Here is a 25,236-nt window from a genome sequence, read left to right as displayed (position 1 = left end):
GAGAAAGCCAAGGGATCACGCAATGAATTGTGCAGATAATTAGTGTGGTTGCTTCAGCAACCCCCTGCCTGTTCTCTTGCATACTTATTCTTATTTTCTTTCCACATAAATTTCTGCACACTTCTCCTCCTACAGCTTTTCACACTTTCTGTAGTGCCCCTTCTATTATACAAGCCTGAAAGGGACATTCCCTAAATAAAATGGTTACTATTCTTGAACCCTTTTGCATATTGGCATAATGTTAGCCTCTTCTAAAAGGTAACCCTTGGGAGTTTGTTTTCCAAGAGTCAAAATAACTCAAAACAGAACAGAAACAATATAACAGAAGCTCAAACATAGAACATATTGGAAGTGAAAGTTTTTGTTTTTTTTCTATTCTAAAACAAGTGGATACAGATTAGAGCCTGACCGATATATCGGCCATTATTTGACTTTTTTGACAACATCGGGATCGGCAGTTATGCAGCCGATGTGTCCTGATTTTTAAATAAGTATAATAAACAAAAAAAAACATTGATTACTTTTCTGTACTTGTCTGTTCGAACCAGAGACTGTAAAAAATATGGACAAAGCTACTGTGACGTCATCCATTGACTCTCCGTGGGTCTCTAAAACACGTTTTGAAGCTCAATGGCGGGCGCGGCCATGTTGTCGATTTGGAGCCAAAACCATAGAGTTAAGCGGTTCTGTGATTTTTACGATGTGATTGACAGTCAGGTGCGGAAAAGCCCATCAATCTGAACGAACGATTGCAGAACGAACTTGAGGCTAGCTGACTGTCTGCCGTTATGTTTTAAAATATATTATCAAATGTTTACGGAGTTTAATTTCCATCCGTGACTGTACTGTGTCATGTAATCACGTTATATGTATGACATTAATAATACAATTATGTTCAGTTATCTTCAATTTATGTTTCTCAGCAAAACGAATATGCTTAGCTAGCATATCACTGCAGCTTGCCAGTGAGCTAGGTAGACTATCCGTGGTTAGGTCACGCACTAGCAATATGAACCACAGGGGAAGAACATCGACTACACTGATGGTCATTCAATCAGAGATGTGTAGGCTACTGGTGATTTGACTAGGCTAATTTTCATATAACTGTCTGGTAGACCTGCTGTTAACCGAGTAAGTTATCGTTGTAGGTTTTCGCCGCAGTCAGTTAATGAGCCAGTAACTGCTACTACTCCATCGCCATTTGTGGTGTTCACTTGCTGGGTGAGGCTAACTGACCGATCGTTCCCAAGACACTCTTTACCGAATAAAAATGAACACTGTCAGCGGTGATTAACAAATCTACCAAGTATTTTAATAACTGATCTGCAGGAGTGTAAATATGACAATGCACTTTGTACAGCAAGTTTTCCACCTGGTGCATGAAGACAAAAATAATGTACATTGAATTTCTAATTATTATTAGGCTATTATTTATTTTCTTGTAGATCATCAAAACCAATGGAGAAAAGCCAATATACGCAAGGAGCCCCCAGGACCGATTCTGAGAACCATTGTCTTAAATGCTCGTCGGTCTCTTAAATGCTAAAAACATGTTCCTTTCTAAATGCCAGTCTTACAAAGATGGTTAATTTCATTAAATTCTGTGTGTGTGATTTCATCGTGTGTTGTATGTTATCCAGCAAATAAACCTTAAGACTCTTAATTTGCTTCGTGAAACTGAAAATTTTGCAGTGTTTATCCCAAAATCTGGATTATATTAGCTTTGTCACATGCGTGAAGCATGGCACAGGTAGACATTTACGGAATGTACACGACTGACAAGCCGTCAAACACGTTTTGCCGGTTAGGGTTAGCTAGCTAGTCAAATGGCTTGGTAGCCGAAGTTGTGAACTGTTTTAGCATAGGCTACTGGACTACCAAATATAGCAAGCTGATTACGCTTTCTGCCAACTAATTATTTGGTTAAGTAGGCTAAAGGAAATAGTAAAAATGACTCGGCTACCGAAAATCTTCAGAGGAGGATTATTTTATGGTTGTCTAGTGCAGGTATAAATAGCACACGCCATAATGAAATGGCCTGCATTTTCTGACTTCGCACAGGTGGACAGTGGTCGGAGCCGCAATGTCAAGGCCAAGAGGCGCCACCGCCCACCCCAGTGACCATAGACTGTAGCCCCTACTGTAGCTTAGTCCTCCGCAGTAATCAGGAAGTGACGCAAACTGTACCTCATTGGTCCACAACAAATATTATAACAGTGCCCAAATGACACAATAAATCATGAAATCGACCCATGGACAGTCATAAGACGAATATTAAAGCCGCAAGCGGCGTTGGGAGGGGTCCAAGCATTGGCACCATCGCGCCCCCTATGGAGCGATTTTAAAATGGCTTTGTCCTCATGATCATATGCCTTCACCCAACATATCTACTGAATATCATGATGATCGTATAAAATATTGATGACTTATGGCCAATTTGGTGCTAAGAGACGCTGCCGGATGACTTAGTTACGTCGCCATGGATATGTCCTGGCCGCTTCCCGTAAAGGCCTTTACTATGTCGTAACACTTAGATGGCATGTCGTAACACTTAGATGGTCCGGCGTGTATGCACAGCTGCAGTGTTTCTGCGCCACAACTAAAAAAGGCGTCACACTAGTGTTGTCACAATACCAAAATTTTGACTCTGATACTGATAGCAGGTTTAGTATTACGATACTCAATACTGAAATGATACTTGAAACTTAAACGATGCTAATTTGATACTTGGTACCTAACAATACTGAAATTACCTTAATAGATCAGAAACGTAATGTCCACAAGGGTTGACCTCATTTTCGTATTCATGGTTTATTAACAACCTGGTTCATTAACAACCTTTAAGTTGAAGCCTCTTCAACATATTAATATGCATAGGCCTATACTGTTACAACACTGAAAAATAGAAAAATATGTTAAATATATTCCAAAAATTAAACAGTTGTAAACTAAATAATCTTTAAAACAGGTCTTTCACCTTTAAATAGATTTAAAAACAGCATATTTCAATAACAATACAGCATCTATCTATAATAAAATATTTCCAAATTGGAACACCTATTGCTACTGAAGTGAACCGAGTCAAAGCTTGCGCTGTATCAAGGAGCTGAGTGCACAAGCGCAAGTCACCTCACTTGGCAACCTTAGTTGCTACTGCCTTCTAGCGAAGATTCCGACAAATTACACTTTTCATCCTCTCAATCAGTAATGCGGGAGACAATTTTCCCTGGCTTTTACATTTGACTCAAAACTACCGAACGTCGGAATATTCTAATACCGAACCGTTTTTTTTTTTTTTTTTTTTTTTTTTTTTTTTAAGTAGGCCTACCAAGAAAGTGCTGAAGTTTTGGTATACCGTGCAACACTATGTCAGACACATATTCCAAACCATTGCTCAGCTTAGCAGAGAATGCACATTTCAGAGCGCCAAAGAGACATATAGAATAATAACACATAAATACGCATTTCAAATAATAAAGACGACATTGAGAAAAAACGAAAAAAAAAGACGTAAAATCAACTCGCGACCTGCGTGCTGGCCGCAGAGCAGCCTACCATTTTATTTATTTAGACATTGGCAGATGAGAAAATTTTCGGTTACACTGACCTATAAAACGCTATTCCAAAAGCAAAATCAGACATGTTATACATCGTTAGAAAGCTTATACTCTCACCTACGGAATAAATGAGTTGTCAATCAAGCCAAATTGCAGTAAAAAGGGCGACAACGCCGTAAGCAAGAAGTGTGGTATTACACACAGCTATCATTGAAGATAGCAGACCCAGGCATCACAGATGCGCATATATTTCGCAAACGGATTCTCCAAGACAATATATGACCACTCATTCGCAAAAGGGACATCTCTACGTGTAAAAGCAATGGTAAGATTGTATATTTATTCAATGTTTAGTCCCAGATATTGACTGTAGAATGACATGGTATAATTTTTTTAAAAGTTAGTCTCGCTGATTTCGTTATTCAGTGAGCCGCGTTTTCACTGCTGCATTGGCATATTTTAGGGCTAATGTCGGGTTTATCTTGTTGCCAAGGATTATTGCATTACATTACATTACAGGCATTTGGCAGACGCTCCTATCCAGAGCGACGTAGGCCTACAACAAAGTGTTTAACCATAAGCAGGAACAAGTGTGTCGAAAACCCTAGAGGGCAGTAGCCTACCGTTCCGAGTGCAGGGAACAACCGCATAGTTCAACTTGGACCCTGTAGGTTAAACTGATTAACACTAACACTTACAGTCGATTTAGAGATTAAATTGAGAATACGATTTACAGCATAAATTGCGTCTTTTGTTTATATTCAATATTAGTAATTGCAGCGAGAAACTGCAGCTGTAGGTCGTTATGTTATGGTAGCAACGGAACGAAGCGGACTATATATGTATTAGGCTACCGTAATTGTTTCATTATACCAGCGTGTTTTCGCGCGTTTGCACAGAAACTCAGAACCTATCAAAAAAATGGTTTAGCGATTTCTCAGCATAATGATAGATTCAAAGACTAAACGAACTCACCCGGTACTGTCTTCATATAATGTCTGGCACTGTCTTCCACTGCTTCCCCGACGTTCAGACCCTCCCCTCACTGATAAAAACTAGACCCTACGGTGTCGGATTACTTGCGTCGCCATGGATGTCGCTTGCCGTAAAGAAGTTTACTAGATGTCGTAACCGTTTAGATTTGGAGCCACAGCTCTTCCGCACCCCACCTAATAAAAACGTCCAAATGGCGGGCAAATAATATGGCGGACATAGGTGCTCCCAAAAGCAAAGTTGTAGAGCACATTGGTTGATGAAGTTTTGTGTTGATCTGACTTATGGTGTAGGAGTTATGGACTTTTAAAGTATGACCCTTTGTTATAGCGCCACCATCTGGTCGACATAGGCGATTTTTCGTGCCTGAGTAGTGGGGGGCCATAGGAACCCACCTACCAAATTTGGTTGGTCTACAACTTATGGTTGCTGAGCCTCAGACATTTTAGCGGAGAAAACTTCCACGCCCCAACTAAAAAGTCTAAATGGCGGGCAAGCAATATGGCGGACATAGGTGGTGCCAATGGCTTAGTTGTAGACCACGTTCAGATGCATAGGTCGATGAAGTTTTGTGTTGATCTAACTTATGGTGTGGGAGTTATGGCCTTTTACGCGTAACCCTTTGTTGTAGCGCCACCATCTGGCCGACATAGGTAATTTTTAGTGCCTGAGTAGTGGGGGGCCATAGGAACCCACCTGCCAAATTTGGTTGCTCCAGGACTTATGGTTGCTGAGCCTCAGACACTTTTAGCGGAGAAAAATAAGAATAATAATAAGCCTAACAGACACAATAGGGTTCCACCAGCTTCGCTGCTTGGACCCCTAAAAATACGCATATTGTGACTATTTGTTCTCATGAAAAAAAATTATTGACTTTGTATTTTGACCGCATTTGTACCGTAGACTTACATGGAAACCGGATATGAAAACACCTATACTGGAGCCAACCGTAGAAGCGCTAGTGAGCAACCAGGAACAACAAGACCAGGAAATGAGCTTCAAAAACGAAGTCTGGTTTTGGTCGCTTGGTTCGAACGTTGTAATTGCTATTTACTATAATTGTCCAGTAGAGGGAGCTCTAATACAAGTGTGAACTTCAGCAGCTGACGCGCTACTTCTGTAATAAGATGTTTGTCACTCGTGCCTCATCCAATATTCTCCACTGCAAGACTTGTCTGCACAGATTCGATTGCCGCAATAAAGGTATGTATATTTAATTAAAGTTTTTAATTAAATGCGTTTATACGACCACTATGTTTATCAATCCTCATTATCAAGCGAGCGAGCTAGCTAACATTTGGTTCACTTTAGCAAGCTAGCTGGCTAGCAAGCCTTTATGAAGTGGCAGTGAGCACAACAGCGTAGGATCTACATTTCCAGAGGACATCGCTGTATTCTCAAATAAATAACCAGCCAAAATAAAATGGTGATTGGCTGCATCACACATTTGTTTTTTTTAAATCTGTGATAATGATATTAGCTACTATATAATGCTGTGCCAATAGCCAACGCGTTATTGCAAGCGAGTGTGTCATCTAGTCACGCGTCATCGTAGCAAGCTAACCAGACAGTAAAAACGCCGATAAAACTCTTCTAATGTGGATCATTTTAAGCCATGTTATCTCGCTTTGTCGTGATAACATGAGAGAAGGATTGCTGTTGGAGAAGTGAATCAACCGACAGTTGATTGAACGCGGGTAACCTGCACGAAAGCGCATTGTAGTTTTTTTCACCACCGAATTCTTACGGACAAGCCTCACCTTAGGTATTTCATCCAGTCAATTTAGTTTCATCTAACGTTACACTTGATTCACTCATTAGCTCCGCTAGATAAAGTCTTACTCTTTGAGATCATGTCGTAGGAATAAAATAAGAACATATAATTCATTTAACTTATTGAGAATAAATAATAAGAAATAATGAGGCTATGTCAACAGCTAATGCGTTATTGCCAGAGACTGTAAAAAATATGGACAAAGCTACTGTGACGTCACCCATTGACTCTCCGTGGGTCTCTAAAACACGTTTTGAAGCTCAATGGCGGGCGCGGCCATTTTCTCGATTTGGAGCCAAAACCATAGAGTTAAGCGGTCTTCTTATTTTTACATTTTGATTGACAGTCCGGTGCGGAAAAGCCCATCAACCTGAACGAGGCTAGCTGACTGTCTGCCGTTATGTTTTGAAATATAGCCTATTATCCGATGTTTACGGAGTATAATTTCCATCCGTGACTGTACTGTGTCATGTTATCACTTTATATGTATGACATTAAAAATACAATTAGGCTATGTTCAGTTATCTTCAATTTATGTTTCTCAGCAAAACGAATATGCTTAGCTAGCGTATCAGCTTGCCAGTGAGCTAGGTAGGCTATCCGTGGTTAGCTCACGCATTAGCAATATGAACCACAGGGGAAGAACATTGACTACACTGATGGTCAATCAATCAGAGATGTGTAGGCTACTGGTGATTTGACTAGGCTCATTTTCGTATAACTGTCTGGTAGATCTGCTGTTAACCGAGCAAGTTATCGTCGTAGGTTTTCGCCACAGTCAGTTAATGAGCCAGTAACTGCTACTAGCTACTCCATCGCCGTTTGTGGTGTTCACTTGCTGGGTGACGCTAGCTGACCGATCGTTCGCAAATCACTTTCTACCGAATAAAATTAACACTGTCAGCGGTGAATAACAAATCTACCAAGTATTTTAATAACTGATCTGCAGGCGTGTAAATATGACAACGCACTTTGTACAGCAAGTTTTCCACCTGGTGCATGAAGACAAAAATAATGTAGCCTACGTTGAATTTCTAATTATGTAGAAATTATGTAAATCATCAAAACCAATGGAGAAAAGCCAATATACGCAAGGAGCCCCCAGAACCGATTCTGAGAACCACTGTCTTAAATGCCTAGCTTGTCGGTCTCTTAAATGCTAAAAACATGTTCCTTTCTAAATGCCAAGATGGTTAATTTCGTTAAATTCTGTGTGTGTGATTTCATCGTGTGTTGTATATTCAGCAAATTAACCTTGAGACTCTTAATTCGCTACGTGAAACTGAAAAAGTGTTTATCCAAAAATCTGGATTATAGTAGCTTTGTCATATGCGTGAAGCATGGCCCAGGTAGACATTTACGGAATGTACACGACTGACATGCCGCCAAACACGTCTGGCAGATTGAATGTTTGCCGGTTAAGGTTAGCTAGCTAGTCAAATGGCTTGGTAGCCGAAGTTGCGAACTGTTTTAGCATAGGCTACTACTGGACTACCAAATATAGCAAGCTGATTACGCTTTCTGCCAAGTAATTATTTGGTTAAGTAGGCTAAAGGAAATAGTAAAAATGACTCGGCTACCGAAAATCTTAAGAGGAGGATTATTTTATGGTCGTCTAGTGCAGTTGTAAATAGCACACACCATAATGAAATCACCACGAAATGGGATGCCTGCATTTTCAGACTTAGCACAGGCGGACCGTGACCGGAGCCGCAATGTCAAGGCCAAGAGGCGCCACCGCCCACCCCAGTGACCATAGACTGTAGCCCCTACTGTAGCTCAGTCCTCCGCAGTAATCCGGAAGTGACGCAAACTGTACCTCATTGGTCCAGAACAAATATTGGCACTGTGCCCACATGACGCAATAAATCATGAAATCGACCCATGGACAGTCATAAGACCAATAAAATACACCTATTATGACTATTTGTTCTTGTGAGAAAAAATTATTGACTTTGTATTTTGATCGCATTTGTACCGTAGACTTACATGGAAACCGGATATGAAAACACCTATACTGGAGCCATCCGTAGTGGCGCTAGTGAGCAACCAGGAACTACAACACCAGGAAATGAGCTTCAAAAACGAAGTCTGGTTTTGGCCGCTTGGTTATTGCAAGTGAGTGTGTGTCATCTAGTCAGGCGTCAGAGCGCATTGTAGTTTTTTTCACCGCCGAATTCTTATGGACAGGGAAGCTCGCTAGATAAAGTCTTACTCTTTGAGATCATGTAGTAGAAATAAAATAAGAAAATATGATTCATTTACTGAGAATAGATACTAAGAAACAGAGGTGGGTAGAGTAGCCAAAAACTGTACTCAAGTAAAAGTATTGTTATTTTAAAATAATAATGACTCAAGTAGAACTAAAAGTAGTCATCCAAATAATTACTTGAGTAAGAGTAAGAAAGTATCTTGTGAAAAGACTACTCAAGTACTGAGTTACTTCATATAATCTAATTTAATGTTGAAATAAGCAGAGCAAGATGAACGTAAAAATCCAAATGTCCAAAATATAAAATTGTAAATGCTTGTCCAATAGAAATAAACAAAATATAAAATAGCCATGTGCAAATTCAAATATGGCCTAAATCATATCCCTTTAAATAAAACAATACACAGGAGGTTCGTCAGAAGAGGAGGATTCGCTTTCTGTTGTACTCTATTAAGTCTGTATACCTCATCAGTTTGTTGGGGTGAACCCTCCGTTGACAGAAAAAATATCAAGGAGGCTACAGGGGATTTATTGATTAAAATAGACTCATCATCACAACAAAGAGGAGCCTGCTCAAATTCAAACAGAAACTTTATATGTGGAAAACATAATGCTTTGTCGCACCATTATTGTACCTTATGATGCACTTATCCACAATATTCCAAAGTCCCATGATGCCTTGCGTGGAATATGTGCAGAACTTCCGGTTTAGCGTAAACAAACTTTATGTATGCTATGCAATGCTATGCAATGTTCCAGCGCTCACGTCATGACTGTTGCATGCTTCACAAAAACTTACACTACGAACTAACGCTTACATTACAGCGTGAAATATCCACATTAATACCAGTAACCTATTTAAACACACTCAATTTCAAAAATAACGTATATAACCGAAGTATTTTGAACAATAATAGCCTACTTACATAGCAATGATGAAATCTTATCTGTGTTCAGTAGATGGAGAGAGAGACAGTAAATGAACAATACAGTTCAATCCGCTTCTGTTTTGCTCCAGAAAACGATGTCAGCTAGGTCTATCAGCAAACATGCGGCTTAGCTATGCCCAGGAGTCCTCAATAATAATAGTATTTCCCAATAAATTACGAATAATAGTTGACCACGTTTCGTGAGTGAATGCATAAGTGAATGCCATGATAAGAAAAAGTTCGGTTACGCTGACCTAAAAAACGCTGTTCCAAAAGCAAAATTAGACACGTTATACATTGTTAGAAAGCTTATACTCACCTACTGAATAAATTAATTGTCAATCAAGCCAGACTGTACTAAAAAGGGCGACAACGACGTAAACAACAGGTGTGGTATTACGCGCAGCTATTTTGGAAGATACCCAGGCGTCACGAATGCGCTTATATTTCACAAACGGATTGTCCAAGACAATAAATGACCACTCAGTCAAATAGTTAGCTATCCACAGCCAAAACTAACCTACAACTTACCGCCACATATTTTCTCAAGTTCGAAGTTGAGTTCTTGTAGGCTGAAATGTCCACATTTCTAGGCAGACAAAGAAGGCAGCGCATAATGTAACTACTGTTTTTGGTAGTCTGTAAGTAAAACATAGTTTGAACGTGAGGCCAGGGGTGTTCTGGCTCCTACGAATCACCCGCCGTTGTTTCAGCCATTGTTGTCGCCCACTCATCCTTCTGTGTGCTGTGACTGGCTACGTTTGATTGGTGAAACGGAGTCATGTGGGGCTATGACTGCGCCAAAGCAAAGACCAGTCAGCCTCTTTGGCTGAAGTCTCTCTGAGAGAAAGAAACAAACAGAACGTGCGTTGAATAAAAAATGCGTAAAAAATAAAAGTAACGAGCGGAATGTAGCCGAATATAACGGAGTAAAAGTAACTTTTTCTTCGCAAATATACTCGAGTAAAAGTGAAAAGTATGTTGCATTAAAACTACTCTTACAAGTAGGCCTACAATTTATTCAAGAAGTTACTTAAGTAAATGTAATGGGAGTAAATATAACGCGTTACTACCCACCTCTGCTAAGAAATAATAATAACAAATTAATAACAACAACAACAACAATCATAATAATATTCATAAAAATACATGTTTGAAACTGGAAAACTGATTTTTTAAATTCATTTTTTTATTGATGGCTGGAAAAGAAAGCAGTAAAAGCAGCCTGTGGAGTTATTTTGAATTCACACCACTTGAAGATGGTGTTAATATATATATATTTAATTTAATATCATCTTTTACATTTTTTTATCTATCAAAAAGTTCTTTGTGTGTTTATTTGTATTTATTTATTTGTTTGCTTATAAGTGAAATGTTCTCAAATATAGAAACCTTGATAAAATATAAGTTTTTCAAATTGATCTGAAAATGTTGCACTTTTTGACAAAATATCGGTCAAAACATCGGTAATCGGTGGGCTAGAACTCTCCAAAATCGGGATCGGCATCGGACCCAAAAATCTGGCATTGGTCGGGCTCTAATACAGATGCTTATCGCCACAGGAAAAATCCTGGTTCAAATTTGATGACAATACCACCAAAAATGAGTCTTTTGTCTTCGTTTTATCAAAGCTATGTCTAGGCAGGAGTCCATAAAGGAATCCAAAAAGGCTTTCCGCCTGCTTGTCACCCTCCCTCTCCTTGCTCTCCCCTTGCCACTTCCTGCAGCAGCAGGTCTGTAAGATTGTAGAAAATAACTACACTAGGTATCTAGTCTACTAATCCATTGATTAAGGTTGAATTAAGGTTGAATTTTTGTCAAATACTGCACTCACATCAACATGTCAAACACATCCCACAATTACACATGCCAAATGTATTGTTCAAAATCAGGCCAACTCTTTATAAGCATACTGAATAATAATAAAAATATTCTGAGTAACATTTATTATTAATATTACTCATATTTCTGTCCCTCTCCAAAGCATTCACACAGATGAGTGATTTCTTCCAAGGCCTCTAAATGCAAAGTCTTCTGTTTGAACTTAGAAATTGCAAAATCATTTTTTGTTGTAAAACAACAATCTTTCTAGGCATAGAAGTCTCAAGAACCTCTTTGCTAGTGTGTAAAATTCTCGACGTGCGTACTGGAAAAGTTATAGTTTGTTTACGCTGGACAAACAATGTTTAGTTTTGTGCAAACCAAACAGGACAGTCAAGTTCTTCAACGCCGTTCATGACAGAATCATATGGACTGGTGAACCTGGGGGCATTGCCATGCTGAAACAGGAAAGGGCCTTCCCCAAACTGTTGGGGATGCACAAAATAGTCAAGAATGTGATTGTATGCTGCATGAATTAACATTTTCCTTCTCTGGAACTAAGGGGCCAAGCATAAAAAATGTAAAACAGCCCTAGACCAAGGGGTGTCCAGATACTTTTGGTCATATAGCGTACATTCAAAACATTTTAGCTGATAAGAAAATTAAAATTAAAGGACATATGTTTTAGAAAATTATGCATTTGGTTTGAACTTTTTCCTTTCAAAAGAGCTTTTAAGTTGGTGTGCCAGCCTCTTACAGTGTTGGCATCTTTATAAAGATTAGTGTGGCTTTGTCTGTTCTCTGTTGTGTAACAAAAAACCACGGCTGATTCTTGGCTCCTCTCTCTGAAGAAATTATGTAGTTAGTCAGTGGAGGAAAAAAAAGATAGAATTCAGAACTTGGTAATCATAAAAGGTAAATTGGAGCCAACAAATTATGTATTACATGGTTTCAACTCACTGTACAATTAAAAAAGGAACAGTCTCATTTTCATGCTCATATTTTTAAGTATTTGCACTTAGCAGCCATGCCTGCTGGCTCAAGCCATTTCTTGTTATTGCTTTCAGCTTATGGGGTTCATTAAGCAAAAGAGGACACCTTCATACTTCAAGCTTTGCATTACCTGCATTATTTTATGGTTCCCCGGGGTTTATCATTTTATGATTTTTTTTTAAAGTAGGGCTTATATCAGCACATGCACTTTAAATTATTTCCGAATAAATTATGCATATGATGATAATATGTGTATTCTGACTACATAGGTATAGTACATGGGATGATAAGTGTATTTAGACTGCATAGGTGCCTGTGATAAGCATATTTTGAATGTATAGTTACACATAATGATGTGTATTTTTACTGCACAGGTGCATATGAATGTACTAAGTGTATTTTCATTGTATAGGTGCATGTGATGTTTGGGGGCACAGGCATGAGCAACGATATTCAGTGCTACAAAAACATGGCCTCTGCCCCATTTTTAAGAAGGTGACCATATTTTCATATTTAAGTGCGAAGGTTGGAGCTCATTATTTCAAGCCATATAGGCATATAGCTTTACCCATTGTTAAAAAACAAGAAGTTTTAGTTGTAGTCATTTATTAAAATTAAAATGTATAAAGAGCAATGTGGTCATTAGCTTACTTACAAAAACAACATACACCGATCAGCCACAACATTAAAACCGCATGCCTAATATTGTGTAGATCCCCCTCGTCCACCAAAACAGCTCTGACCCGTCAAGAGTTCTTAAAATCATGTGGAAATAATTCACCCTCTAACAATATCTTCGTTTTTTATCGCCCTGTAGCAACTAATAATGTAATAAACTACCAATAGTGTAATAACACCCAATAATGTAATCAATTTCTAATTTTTTAATGTAATAAAAACCAATAATGTAATAAGTAGTAGTAGTAGTAGTAGTAGTGTACTTTATTGATCCCCGGGGGGAATTTGCACTGTTGCAGCATCAAGGCCTCAATATAACCCAATCCGATACAAATTTACAGTAGATACAAAATATCAGATACAAATATACAGTAGATACAAATATATACAGAAATCCAAATGTACCGGAGGACACCTTCAGAGGTGGAGTACATGCCTCGACGGGTCAGAGCTGTTTTGGCGGCACGAGGGGGACCTACACAATATTAGGTAGGTGGTTTTAATGTTGTGGCTGATCGGTGTATGTAAGTGCATATTAACACACTTTGCCTACTCCATAGATTTACGAATATTTATTATGGATGGTTCTATGCAGAACATAAAATACATCATCAGTGATAAGGCATTAAGGGGCATGATAAATCAATTACAACAGGTTGTATAGATTACAGAGACATGTTGCAGAGATGTTTTAGGGGATGCAAAAGATACAAAGTAACCCCTATTATGGGCTTAGTGTGTTTGCAGAGTCATCAGAATTGATCAGTTCAGGCTATTAGGTAAACCCCAGGAGAATAATAAGCATGCTGATGTCTAAACAGCCGTCTACAGTTATTCCTCTCTATTAATGATGAACCCTCCGTTTCCACTAATGGCTGTTTTTGTTTCTGAACAAAGCTAATATGTGGGTTCTGGCTGTGTCATATGACCACTGGAGAGCATAAACAATGACAGGTCATTAAAATGAATTTATTACATTTTCACTTGCCTTCCCATTGCATTTCACAGCTAGGCGCCCACTGACAACCTAAAACCTTGTCACAGAAAAATTAAAATAACAGCAATTTTCTTGCTGTGATGGGGATCCAACATCAAGGTACTGGAATAAAAAATCCATGGTTTCCATCTGTAAACTATTTTGATGGACAGTGTTTGTACTAATGTCCATGAATAGGGTTTATGCTGAAACCACTTCTATTCATGTTCAGTTTAGGAATATTACCACTACATCACATTTATTTGGCAGACGCTTTTATCCAAAGCGACATACATTAAGTGCACACAGAAGGTCATTGGAACAACTACACAACACAGGTCTGATTAGATGCAATTCTAATTAAGTATCAGTTCTTCATAACTATGAACATCACGTCCAGTTCACACAGGAGTAAAGTTATGGCAAGTCAAATTAGAAGTGATAAATGATACAAGAGATTACAAGAGATTTGATAAAGAGCTACAACATCAAGATAATAGTACAAGTACAATGCAAAAAGTGGTAGATGAAGATACATGTGTAATATGAAAGTGCTAAGAAGATGAAGATACAAGGATGCACATGATATTAGACAGTGATCCAGGACTGGGAGTAACCATGCAAAGGAGTAGTGTTAGAGTTAGTCAAGATAAAGTCTGAAGAGTTCAGTCTTCACACCACGGTGGAAAATGGGTAGTGAACGAGTGGTTTGCAGAGGAATAGGAAGTTTGTTCCACCACCAGGGAGCTAGCGTTGAGAAGCTCCATGGTTGAGACAAGTGAGAACCATTCACCTGGATGGCAGGAAGTGCACCACTATACAGTTTAAAAAAAAAATAAGACTATACTTTCATACTCCATCTCAAATAGTATTTGATAAATCTGATAAATCAAATATGAACTACAAATTCTTTCAATATCACAATTAACACCGCTAGTAAAAATGAAGACAGCTGATGCCGAATAAATGGATAATTGACATATATAACCCCAGCACTTTGTGCCTACAGGAGATTAAACAGTGATGAAACTGTGACTATTCAGAGGGAGAAACATGTTTTCCACTCATAAACACCAAGCAGTGCCTTGCTGCTTAAAATATGAAAATAGTCACTGAAAGGGGTAGACATGTATCTCCTAGCCCATTGGAAGCAGTGGTGTAAATCTAAATGTAATATGCCTAAAAAATGGTACACAAGGCAGGGACCGGGAATCCATTTGTTTTGTTATGTTAAAATAACTCCACGCCAGCTTCTTCCACACAAGACCACCCCCTTTCCAGCTCTCATATTGAGCATTTTCATTAAACTGATAAACAAATTATAGTTTAGAGCCTCGGTTGTCACAACCCCTCCTTTGGTTTTCTCTGAGAAGAAAAGGTCATTGCGAATAATGTGTTTGGGAAGAATGAAAAGTGGTTCAGGCACTTCATATTTATCACTGCTTAATTACTGCGAATCCCTGCCTACTGAGTGGCACGAATAACATTAGGGTTCCCAGTGGCTTCAAACGCCATTTTAATGAGCTGGTTTGTGTCCTGAAGTCAGACTCTCAGAAATATAAGTAATTTCTGAATGAAGCATTTTGTGGATGGAAACTAATATACCTGCAGAGTCTATTCCATGCAAAGTCAAATGTTCATATTACGAAGTCTGCAGGGTTGTAGGTCATAGCTGTCATGATGTGTACAGGATCATACTGGCTTTCAGATGGTGCAGTTTTTATGAATCATACCAGTCTCTCAATGCACAAAACACTTTATAAATGTGGTGTTTATTTAGCTTTTTCAAAATAATTAAATTAAGAGTATTAGACAACAGTTCAATTCAGGTTAAGTACTTGGCCTATAGTACTTGGCCAGTTGCTATAATGACTACTGTAGAAATTATGCTTCCAATTTCGAAAAAAAAATGATTTAGGTGAACAGGTGAATAATGTAGAAAAAGGAAAAACCAAGCAATATAACTATAGCACAGTACTTTGATGGATTTATGTTTTTATGGTTTTTTCCACAACTGACATGTAGACTGCTGTATATGAATTCACAAGTAAAATCAAAATCTATAATGCAGAATAATACTGTACAGTGTAATAATCAAACTACACTTAATCTGCACGTTGGCTTTTGTGTAAAACTACACTTAAAGTGAACATTGCCTTTCTATTTACTGTAGAATTAAAGGTTAAGGCAAAATACATCAGAATATAGAATTTCAATACAGGACAGGTAAAAGATAAAGTGAAGTGTAGCCAGTAGAACATCCTGTGATATTAAAGTATGTGAGTTATTCATTGTTGTGGCCTTGACATGAGTCAAAATAATCAGATCGTATCAATGTGATACCATTGTTCTCTGCAATACCATTGTTTCAATCTTCAGTTCATTCTCTCATATCCATTGTTTTATCATACTGTCTAGGGCCAGCGTTAGTTTGTTAAATAGTTTCTTTGCAAATGTTTTACTATTCTCACTGGACCCGTAATGGTGATTGTGCAGTATGCAGTAAAGTCCAGAGCTCTATAAAGAAAGGTCAAGAACATACTTTTGTCTGTGTGGAGCAGCTGGCATGGTCTAATCTGTAAAACTGAATGCAGGCAGGCTATCAATTCTGTTAATATATTAGGAAGGAAAGTAGAGAGAGACTGGTCATCTTAAATTATGGCCAAATAATTTGAAATGCACTTCAGTTTATGTAATGGAAGAATTAATGAATGAATGATGTAACCAGTTGAAAGCTTAAGGTTGTGCCTCCTCTTAATGTCCCCTGATGTGCCACTGCATGTACAGTGACTGAGATACTGCTGGTTCAGATCAATTTTATCTCCATTACTGTCCCTGAATTGTTTTGCTCTTTCAGGCATCACAGTTTGCCAAATGGTGGTTGCCCTAACCAGCCTAATATCGGCTGTCTCCTGGTGGACAGCCGATATTAGTAATCCCACTTACTGTACATCTTCCCATTTCCATAAAGGGAATAACCATATTCCCATCAGATGGTAAGATGAAAAAACACAGGGCCAAGTTACTTGAAATAATTTAGGAAACATTGGGTAGCAGCATTGCTTTTGAATACAACATGTTTAATTTGTGTGAGTTAAGATAGCTAATATTGTTTCTTGTAACTTGGCCTAATTCTGATATCAGTACTTTTAGTGGCTGGCCTAAATTTTGCAAGTCTTAATGATTTATAGACAGTGCTTTGTGTGTGTGAGTAACTTGGCATTTTTGTATGTTGAAAAGGTGTTTTTCTTCAAATTTTGAAAAACAGCAGGCATGTTTTGGTCTTTCAGAACACTCCATAATGTCCAACACAGAAGCCCTCTGTGGTATTGTGACATCACAGAACTTCATTAATGTCATCATTCTAAAGAAGTAGCAGGCAGTATATATGTGGCTCACCAAGTTCACTTATTCATAATTGGCATTCTTCCTGGAACAAACAACAGATCTTTATCGGATTTAACTTTTATCAACCGCATTGACATAATCACCCCTAGAATAGGATCAGGTGCATGTAAGGATGCCACCCATCGCATTTTTGCGAGGGTGGCTGCTTATTTTGCTACCGGTATTGGTCCTTTTTTTTCATTTTGGGACATTTTCCAACTTTGGTAAGTGGAAAGGTGGAATTTGTTGAGGTAGGGTGAAAATATTCAAATATAAAGTCAATTTAACCAGGACTTTTACAGTTACACAATTGAAATTCAAAAGCTTGAAGGTAGAAGAAAACTTGCTGATTCTCTCACCTTTTTTTCAATGTGTGTTGACTGAACAGTGAAAAATATTTTTAAGAGTAAACAAATTATTAATGGAAACTTTCCATTACTGAATATAATTTGTTTTGCTTGCAACCCAGATTTAGCTAACTATTGAAGTCTACAGCTGCCATTAATAGCATAATTAAAGATATTAAATTATTAGGAATTAGCATTCCGAGTTATTCTGGTCTGCAGAATTCTCCCAAGAGACATGTTACTGAATTGTATCAGTAATCATTATTCTATCTTTTTCCCAGTCATAAATTTCCAGACCATTCAATGGTTTTCCACACTTCCTTTCCAAGACTTTCTTCAGCTTCCCAACACGGTATGCTTTATTTCTTCAAGGCTTTATTTGTTTGCTGATATTGATATTGCCAACTAACAATTCATGAAACAGGCTGTTAGTGAATGAGTAAGTTTTCACCTAATAGGGATTATAGTAGCTATACCCTGCAGGTATTTTGATGCCATGTAAAAAAGGTGTTTTTCATTTAACCAAACAGCTAGTTCAATGAATCACTGAAAAACTGAAAACCAATAAGACTCTGCAGCCCCTCAGCACTGGAATCATTGGAATTATTTTGATAAGATGTGTTCAGCCTCACTCAACAGAACCCCATGAAATTCCAGTACTTTTGACTCGGATTGTTTCTGTTTGGTTCAAGAGATGGGAACCAGGTGAAGAAGACTGGTTTATTCATCTTCTGTACATCCCTTGCCTGTTCATAATCTGGAGGACAGTGTTCAGTGTAAGCTTCATAAGCTTCTCTTTCTCCATTTTTGCTGTTTGTCCTTTGATTATATGATTAAAAACACTTTCAGTTGCTATTCTTCATCATTGCCTTTAAAGCAGTAATGTTGTAGCCAATTAGTTTATTGAGTATAATTTGTTTCTCTCCTACCCTCTCTTGCTTTTCCAGGTAAAACGCAGGGCATACAAATGTAAGTCTACTTTGATAACACCTTATATGGCTCGCAACTACTTTTTCCCAGCTTCCTGTTAATTTATGGTTTTGATTGATTTTGTTTAGGGAGAGAACATGTCCAACAAATGAACACAGAGACGAATGCAGTACTAAGGGAAATAAAGGACCTGCAGAAAAATGTGAGTTTCAAAAGCCCTTTTACTGTACTTACGTGTGGGTCTGAAGAACAACGTTTAACCAACATGTGCCGAATTTGCTCTTGTTATTATAGATCAAAGTCCTGAAACAGCAGTGTAATGGCTACAAAAGTACAGTTGCCTCCACCAGGCTACAGAGCATGGAGCTGAAGGTAAGATACTGTAATGGGTTGTGTATTTATTAAACTGTTGACCACTGGTAAAAAATCTGTAACAGAAATACACATAATTATGTGTGCATGTAATACATAATATAGTGGCAAGTTTGTGCCATGCAATTTCACACACAATTTCATTTTTTCAAAAAGGAATCTTGTGAGAGAATGGAAGCGGAGAATTTCGAACTGAAGGCTAACTTGGAGCAGGAAAAGAAGTTCCTTGAGGTTCAAAAAGAAAGCCTCGAAAAAAAGATGAGAAGTACAACCAACCTGCATCATGAAAAGGAACGGGCACTACAGCAGTATGTTTCAGGCTTCAAAAAGCCAAAGGCAATTGAAAGAATAACTTTATATAATTCATAATTTTTGTTGTAATGATGATGTAATGTACCCCCTGAGGGAATACTGTCTATACTACAGGTAAAGCCATTTAGTGGGTCAAAAACTGCATCTTTTCACTGTAATTTATTTGCTTAATGTGCCAGTTGAGGATGTTTTTGTTCATGGGATTTAGTCAACTAAAAGTAAAGGAGTTGGTTGTCCAGAGGAAGGCTGATGCCCCCGTGTCTCTGTCTCAGGAAACTGGCTCAGCAAGGACTACTTCATTGCGCGAGAGAGATTCAATTACTATCGGAGATCAAGGTGTTTGAAATGAACATTACGACAATGACCACGGAACAGGAGAAAAATGAGGATTCTTACAAGGCTCAGGTGAGCAAGTCCAGCTCATCTTACTGCAGTACATGTCTCTTTTACCAGAATCACTCTTCTCTAGTGCCATGCATTTTTATTCCTTGTTGTATTGGTCTCGAGAATAACTCACCACAGTCCCTTTTCTTGTCCATTATAGATAAAAGAACTTCAAGAACGGTTTTCAAATTTGGAAAATTCCCTCAGCGCTTCCAAATGTGAAAATCAGAAGCTAAAGGTGAAAAGCTGAAAATTAATGCTTTGACATTATTAATAAAGCCTTAGTAACATTGTGAAATAGCAGCACAATAGCCTGAAATACATTGAAAATTGTGAAGTTTGCATGCGATTCACAGCTGAAAAAGCCAAGTGTTCACTATACAGCACTTTCTTTTTACGCACTCTCATTTCATAAAGGAATCTTTGAAGGACTATTCAAAGACAAGCATGAAATTGGTTGAAGAGATTTACAGTCTTCAAAAAAACATGGGGCAGGAGCGTCAGATGCATGAAAAAAGCCTGATAAAGAGCATGACCGACAAGATGCAAGAGAAGGAGAGCACTCTAAAAAAGTAAAGTGTCAAGCAACAGACCCGTCACATGTTACATGTGCTTTGAGGTTACAGCCATATGAATCAGTTCAAAACTTGGTGTTGTCTGATACACTAATAGGTACATACAATGGCCAAATTATAGAAACCAGTAAACATGTAAGTTTTGACAAAGGCAATTGATACAAAAAAAAATTTCAGGATTTTATCTCTCAGAATAATTTTAGTTGTAATGATGTAGGTAAACACAATAGACCCCCTGAGGGAATACATTCTATACTGTAGGTTAAGCCGTGTAGCGGGTCAGAAACTGCATATTTTCACAGTAATTTATTTGCTCAATGCACCAGTTTAGGATGTTTTGGTCATGGGATTTAGTCAAGTAAAAGTAAAGGAGTTAGTTGTCCAGAAGAAGGCTGATGCCCCCGTGTCTCTGTATCTCAGGAAACTGGCTCAGCAAGAACTACTGTATTCCGTGAGAGAGACTCAATTACTGTCGGAGATCAAGGTGCTTGAAATGAACAATACGACAATGACCACGGAACAGCAGAAAAATGAGGATTCTTACAAGACTCAGGTGAGCAAGACCAGCTCATCTTACTGCAGTACGTGTCTCCTTTACCAGAATCACTCTTCTCTAGTGTTATGCATTTTTATTCCTTATTGTATTGGTCTCGAGACTAACTTTACTCACACAGTCCTTTTCCTTGTCCATTAAAGGTAAAAGAACTTGAAGAACGGTTTTCAGATTTGGAAAATTCTCTCAGCTCTTCCAACTGTGAAAATCAAATGCTAAAGGTGAGAAGCTGAAAATTCATGCACCTACATTATCAATAGCAGCACAATAGCTTTGAACAGTTTGAAAATTGTGAAGTTTGTATGTGATTCACAGCTGAAAAAGCCAAGTGTTCACTATACAGCACTTTCTTTTTACGCACTTTCTCATTTCACAAAGGAATCTTTGAAGGACTATTCAAAGACCAGCATGAATTCAGCTGAAGAGATTTGCGGTCTTCAAAAAACATTGGAGCAGGAGTGTCGGATGCATGAAGACGAGATAAAATCATTTAAAAGCCAAATGGAGAGCATGACCGACAAGATGCAAGAGATGGAGAGCACTCTAAAAAAGTAAAGTGTCAAGCAACAGACCGTCATGTGTTACATGTTCTTTGAGGTTACCGCCATATGAATCAAGTTGTGTGATACACTGATAGGTAAATACAACAGACAACTGATAGAAACCAATAGAAAGGCATTGAAGTTTGCTGATCAGAGGAGACTCATTTTTTTATTTTAAACCTCTTGTGCAAGCCCAGCACTGTATCATTTTCTGAAGTGACCGGAATAGTGTAAGCTCCATATTTCAACTTCATCCCTAGTTGTTTCAGAATAAAGAAGGATATGTATATTTTATGCTGGATCATCAAGTGATGTAAAAGAGATGTGGAAGCTGGACAGTAAAATGTCGAGTTTTAATTGAACTCTTAACAGATAACTCTGGGACCAAATTATGCCTGTTTAGAGTTGAATTAACACTGGACATTTTAATGTGTGTGTGCACTTGGGGCTAAAGGAGTTGTGCAGTGGAAGCCTGCTGAAGCTCTTGCGCTCTCCGTCTTGCAGGGAACTGGCTCAAAAGGAAGCCACAAAAAATGAGACCAAAGAGAAATTTGATGAGTACAGAGAAAGCATCCATAAGGTCACAAAAGATCGCCAGAATTTTCTGAAAGCTGAGGTAAGCTAATTTAGCCAACACTAATATCAATGCTATAATTCTTGAATAACACTACATGCATATTTGTCCACTATAATGTGGTTGTTATTGCTGTTTAGTACCACTTAGGTTGATTAAGGGAAGCCTCAGTTTTATTTAAAGCATTTAGTAATTCCAAGCAGCTCATTCTTTTTAGGAAGCCTCAGTTTTATTTAAAGCATTTAGTAATTTCAAGCAGCTCATTTCTTTTAGTTATTTTCATAAGCAGAGAGCACTATGCCTTCTGTAAAGTACACAAGAAGTACAACATTCATATTGACTGGGCATTTTCCCTGTGAAGGTGAACAGTAAATACACAATTCCACCAGCTATACCCATAGCATTAACAAAATGCAGTAGTTTATATTTCAATATTAATCTGCAAAGGTTATGACCCCAATTTATGCTCAACCAATCAGGCATCATGAATTTATCACAACTCCTCCAATGATTTCTGTTGTAAGATTAGCATGTCTCATCTCTCTCTCTTTCTTGCTCTTTCTCTCTCCACCTCTCTACAGATAAGATTTCATCAGAACAAAGCCAAAGACACTTTAGTAAGGACACAATCTCTCTGAGAGCAGATTTGTGATCAAACACCTTTGACCACAGCAGAGTGCTAACTCTACTTCTTTACCTCCAGGTGGCTTACCGTGAGTCAGAAAGAGCACTGGACAGGGAGAAGAACAAAACAGCCATTCTACATAGGAAGTAGGTTTGGTAGCCACAGAATACATATTAAATAGTTTACTGACAAACATTGGATGTTACCTAATCATTGCGAGACACATTTGTTGATATTCTCCTCGCTCGAGTTAAATGGGCCTGTATTTATTGGAGGGCAGAGACTAGTGCTGTCTCAATTGGCTGTTTATTGGTTATTTAGGCTGGATGAGCTGAACAAAAAACTTGCCGAAAACTCTGGGAAATCTCAGATGCCTCAGGAAGCTCAGGCACCTCTTCATGAAAAAGGTGAGTCCTGGGGCCACTGTGTTGCTTATGCCAGTAAGTTCCTATGGCATCCCACACAGGACAGTTCACAGCCCAAAGGCTGGAGGGCCATGGTGGTTCCCTTGGTCTCCAGTGGAGTGATAACAAGAAGCTGTATGTGTCCTGAACACTGTTCCACACATGCCTTACTGCTCCTAGACCAACTTGTCTCTCAGTTCTGTGTTGGAACTCTTTCATTCCATCCATCCATCTTTTTTTCTGGTCTTCTCATTCTTCTGCCCTTCAGTTTCTAAGCTGTCCTTTCCACCTGAGGGATACTGGTCTCACTCTTACTCTTATACTTTCATAAATAATCATTGATAAACTTTGATAAATTAAATAGGTAAGTTATAATGTAACATTATCTGTCATCTTGTCCCTGATCATTTTATGAACTCTCTTTTGCAGATGTTTCTACTCACAGCGGGCATTCCTATGGTCACAGCGGGCATCCGTCTACCCACAGCGGTCATCCCTCCACTCAAAGTGGTCATCCTTCAACTCAAAATGGTTGTGCCTCCACTCATCGCTCAACTCATTGTGGCCATCCCTTAAATTCAATGAGATGGGTACGTTTAAAACATCCCAAAAAATTAATGGATAGGACTAAGATGCGTTTAAACATTGTGCCAGTTTAATTGGTCTCACAAAACTGCACCAACTGAACTGCACCAACTGGTTTTATTCGTGAGTTCAGCCATGCTTGAACACATCAGTTATTGGCTCTCACACCAGGTCTGTGAAATGTTTAATTTTCCAGTCCCTTCTTGATGCTAAACTATAATTCCCCTGCTTTCCCTCTGAAAGGCTGTGGATCAGGACAGGGACAGGAGACAGTGGGATGAGGGACGGCCCACTTTCAGAGGCCGCAGAGGATACCAGAAGAACCCTGCTCCTTTCAATCGATAAAAATTTTTTTTTTTTTAAATGTTGGGATACAACTCCTCCTCCAAGTACATTTTTAGTTTAAAAACTGCAATGATGACTAATAATTTTTTCTCTAAATTTATAAAGTTCAAATCACCATATTTAATATTACTTGCTTTGGAATTGTAATTGCACGGTTTGTCTGAATTGTTGTGGGCTACATATTGTTTGTGACACAAATGTGATAGAAAATTATTCCTAATGTGGAGGACAAATATTAAATAAAGTTCCCTTTAAAAAATGAGCCGGTCTCACATTATGCAGACAGAAATCCACCTTAAAGGACACTGATTTCAGATGTGTATTTATTTATTTATTTATTTATTAACCTTTACTTATACAGGGTAGGTTGACTGAGCATGCATGCTCATTATACAGCAATGCCCTGTTAACACCCCTTGTGGAGTGGGCTGTAGGCTATAGCTATTGTGTCCACAACCCAGTGGTCCAGATGCTACTTAGACACGGCCTGACACCACATAGAATCCGTGTAGCAGAGGAGCAGATTATCTGTTTACCTGATTGTGCATCTGTGAGCATCACAGCTTCTAAGTGCCTGTTCAGGACTATTTGGTTTCTTATGGAAAGCCATGATAGCGAGAATGTAAGGCCTTCAAAAGCAATGTCCGAGAGACAAAACCCTGAGGGAGGCATTTAGGTCGAAAAGCAGGATTTGGAAGAAAAGAAATGGCAGAGCCCTCTCCATCCATCCTCAGATATAAAGGGTGTAGTGCATGTAAGTCATTCACACACCTTGCATGGTAAGCAAAAAAACTGCTTCAAGTAAGAAGTGTATCAAACTTAAATTGGTCAAGGGGTCAAATGGTAGCCCTGGCAGAACATTAACTCTTTTGCATCTAAGTTCTTAAATTGTTTCAACTGCTGCACAGAGTGAGTTTTTTCTGCTTGTGCACCAGCTGTTCTAGAATCTCTAGAATGTTACATCACACTAGCCTTCACAAGTTACCCTTGATATGAGTGCTGACAATTATTGTAATAATAATACTACTATACTATAATAATAATAATAATAATGAGGGGAAATTTACAACTGCTCCCACATCAGCATATAGCAGATACCAGCCACCTTCACCCAACACCATGTGACCACACGGTCTGCACTGTGTAGCTGTGCTTTGTCAATTTTGCCAGCATTGGATATCTGTCAATGTCATTCAGCTCAATATACAAATATAAAACGAAATTCAACTTTTGCAAATAGTTTAGACAATTATTTTGATCACTGGTGGATACAATGTAAATTATAATGGCTATTAGATTGTTTATATTCTGCTTTCTGCCAGCCCTTATTTAGCTAATTTTGACAGGTTGGTTAGCAGTCTAACGTTA

At 38.4% G+C, this 25,236-nt stretch overlaps 1 protein-coding gene and 1 long non-coding RNA gene across 4 annotated transcripts in view; one reads left to right on the top strand and one right to left on the bottom strand.

Annotated features, from left to right (window-relative positions):
* Positions 1-25,236, bottom strand: part of LOC118220079 — a 173,387-nt gene that overhangs the window by 107,545 nt on the left and 40,606 nt on the right. The window lies entirely within an intron of this gene.
* On the top strand, positions 5,718-24,057 carry LOC118220075 (myosin-2 heavy chain, non muscle-like). The gene is made up of 18 exons (XM_035403690.1): positions 5,718-5,753; positions 17,949-18,019; positions 18,360-18,443; positions 18,726-18,799; positions 18,892-18,969; positions 19,126-19,277; positions 19,554-19,686; positions 19,826-19,903; positions 20,083-20,237; positions 20,661-20,793; positions 20,937-21,014; positions 21,172-21,344; positions 21,840-21,951; positions 22,491-22,526; positions 22,613-22,680; positions 22,856-22,941; positions 23,368-23,528; positions 23,767-24,057. Exons 4-18 carry the CDS (start codon positions 18,746-18,748, stop codon positions 23,866-23,868), a joined length of 1,599 nt encoding a protein of 532 aa, XP_035259581.1. The 5' UTR covers positions 5,718-5,753; positions 17,949-18,019; positions 18,360-18,443; positions 18,726-18,745; the 3' UTR covers positions 23,869-24,057.

The sequence above is a fragment of the Anguilla anguilla genome, chromosome 2 (genome assembly GCF_013347855.1).
Source record: "Anguilla anguilla isolate fAngAng1 chromosome 2, fAngAng1.pri, whole genome shotgun sequence".
Taxonomy (NCBI): Eukaryota; Metazoa; Chordata; class Actinopteri; order Anguilliformes; family Anguillidae; genus Anguilla; species Anguilla anguilla.
This window is presented reverse-complemented; position numbering and strand designations above follow the sequence as displayed.

Bases quoted from the DNA above. Each gene is read 5' to 3' on its own strand.
- LOC118220075 (XM_035403690.1), top strand. From the start codon at position 18,746: ATGAACACAGAGACGAATGCAGTACTAAGGGAAATAAAGGACCTGCAG. The intron at 18,970-19,125 runs GTAAGATACTGT...TTTTTCAAAAAG, and splicing joins TACAGAGCATGGAGCTGAAG to GAATCTTGTGAGAGAATGGA. The intron at 19,687-19,825 runs GTGAGCAAGTCC...TGTCCATTATAG, and splicing joins AGGATTCTTACAAGGCTCAG to ATAAAAGAACTTCAAGAACG.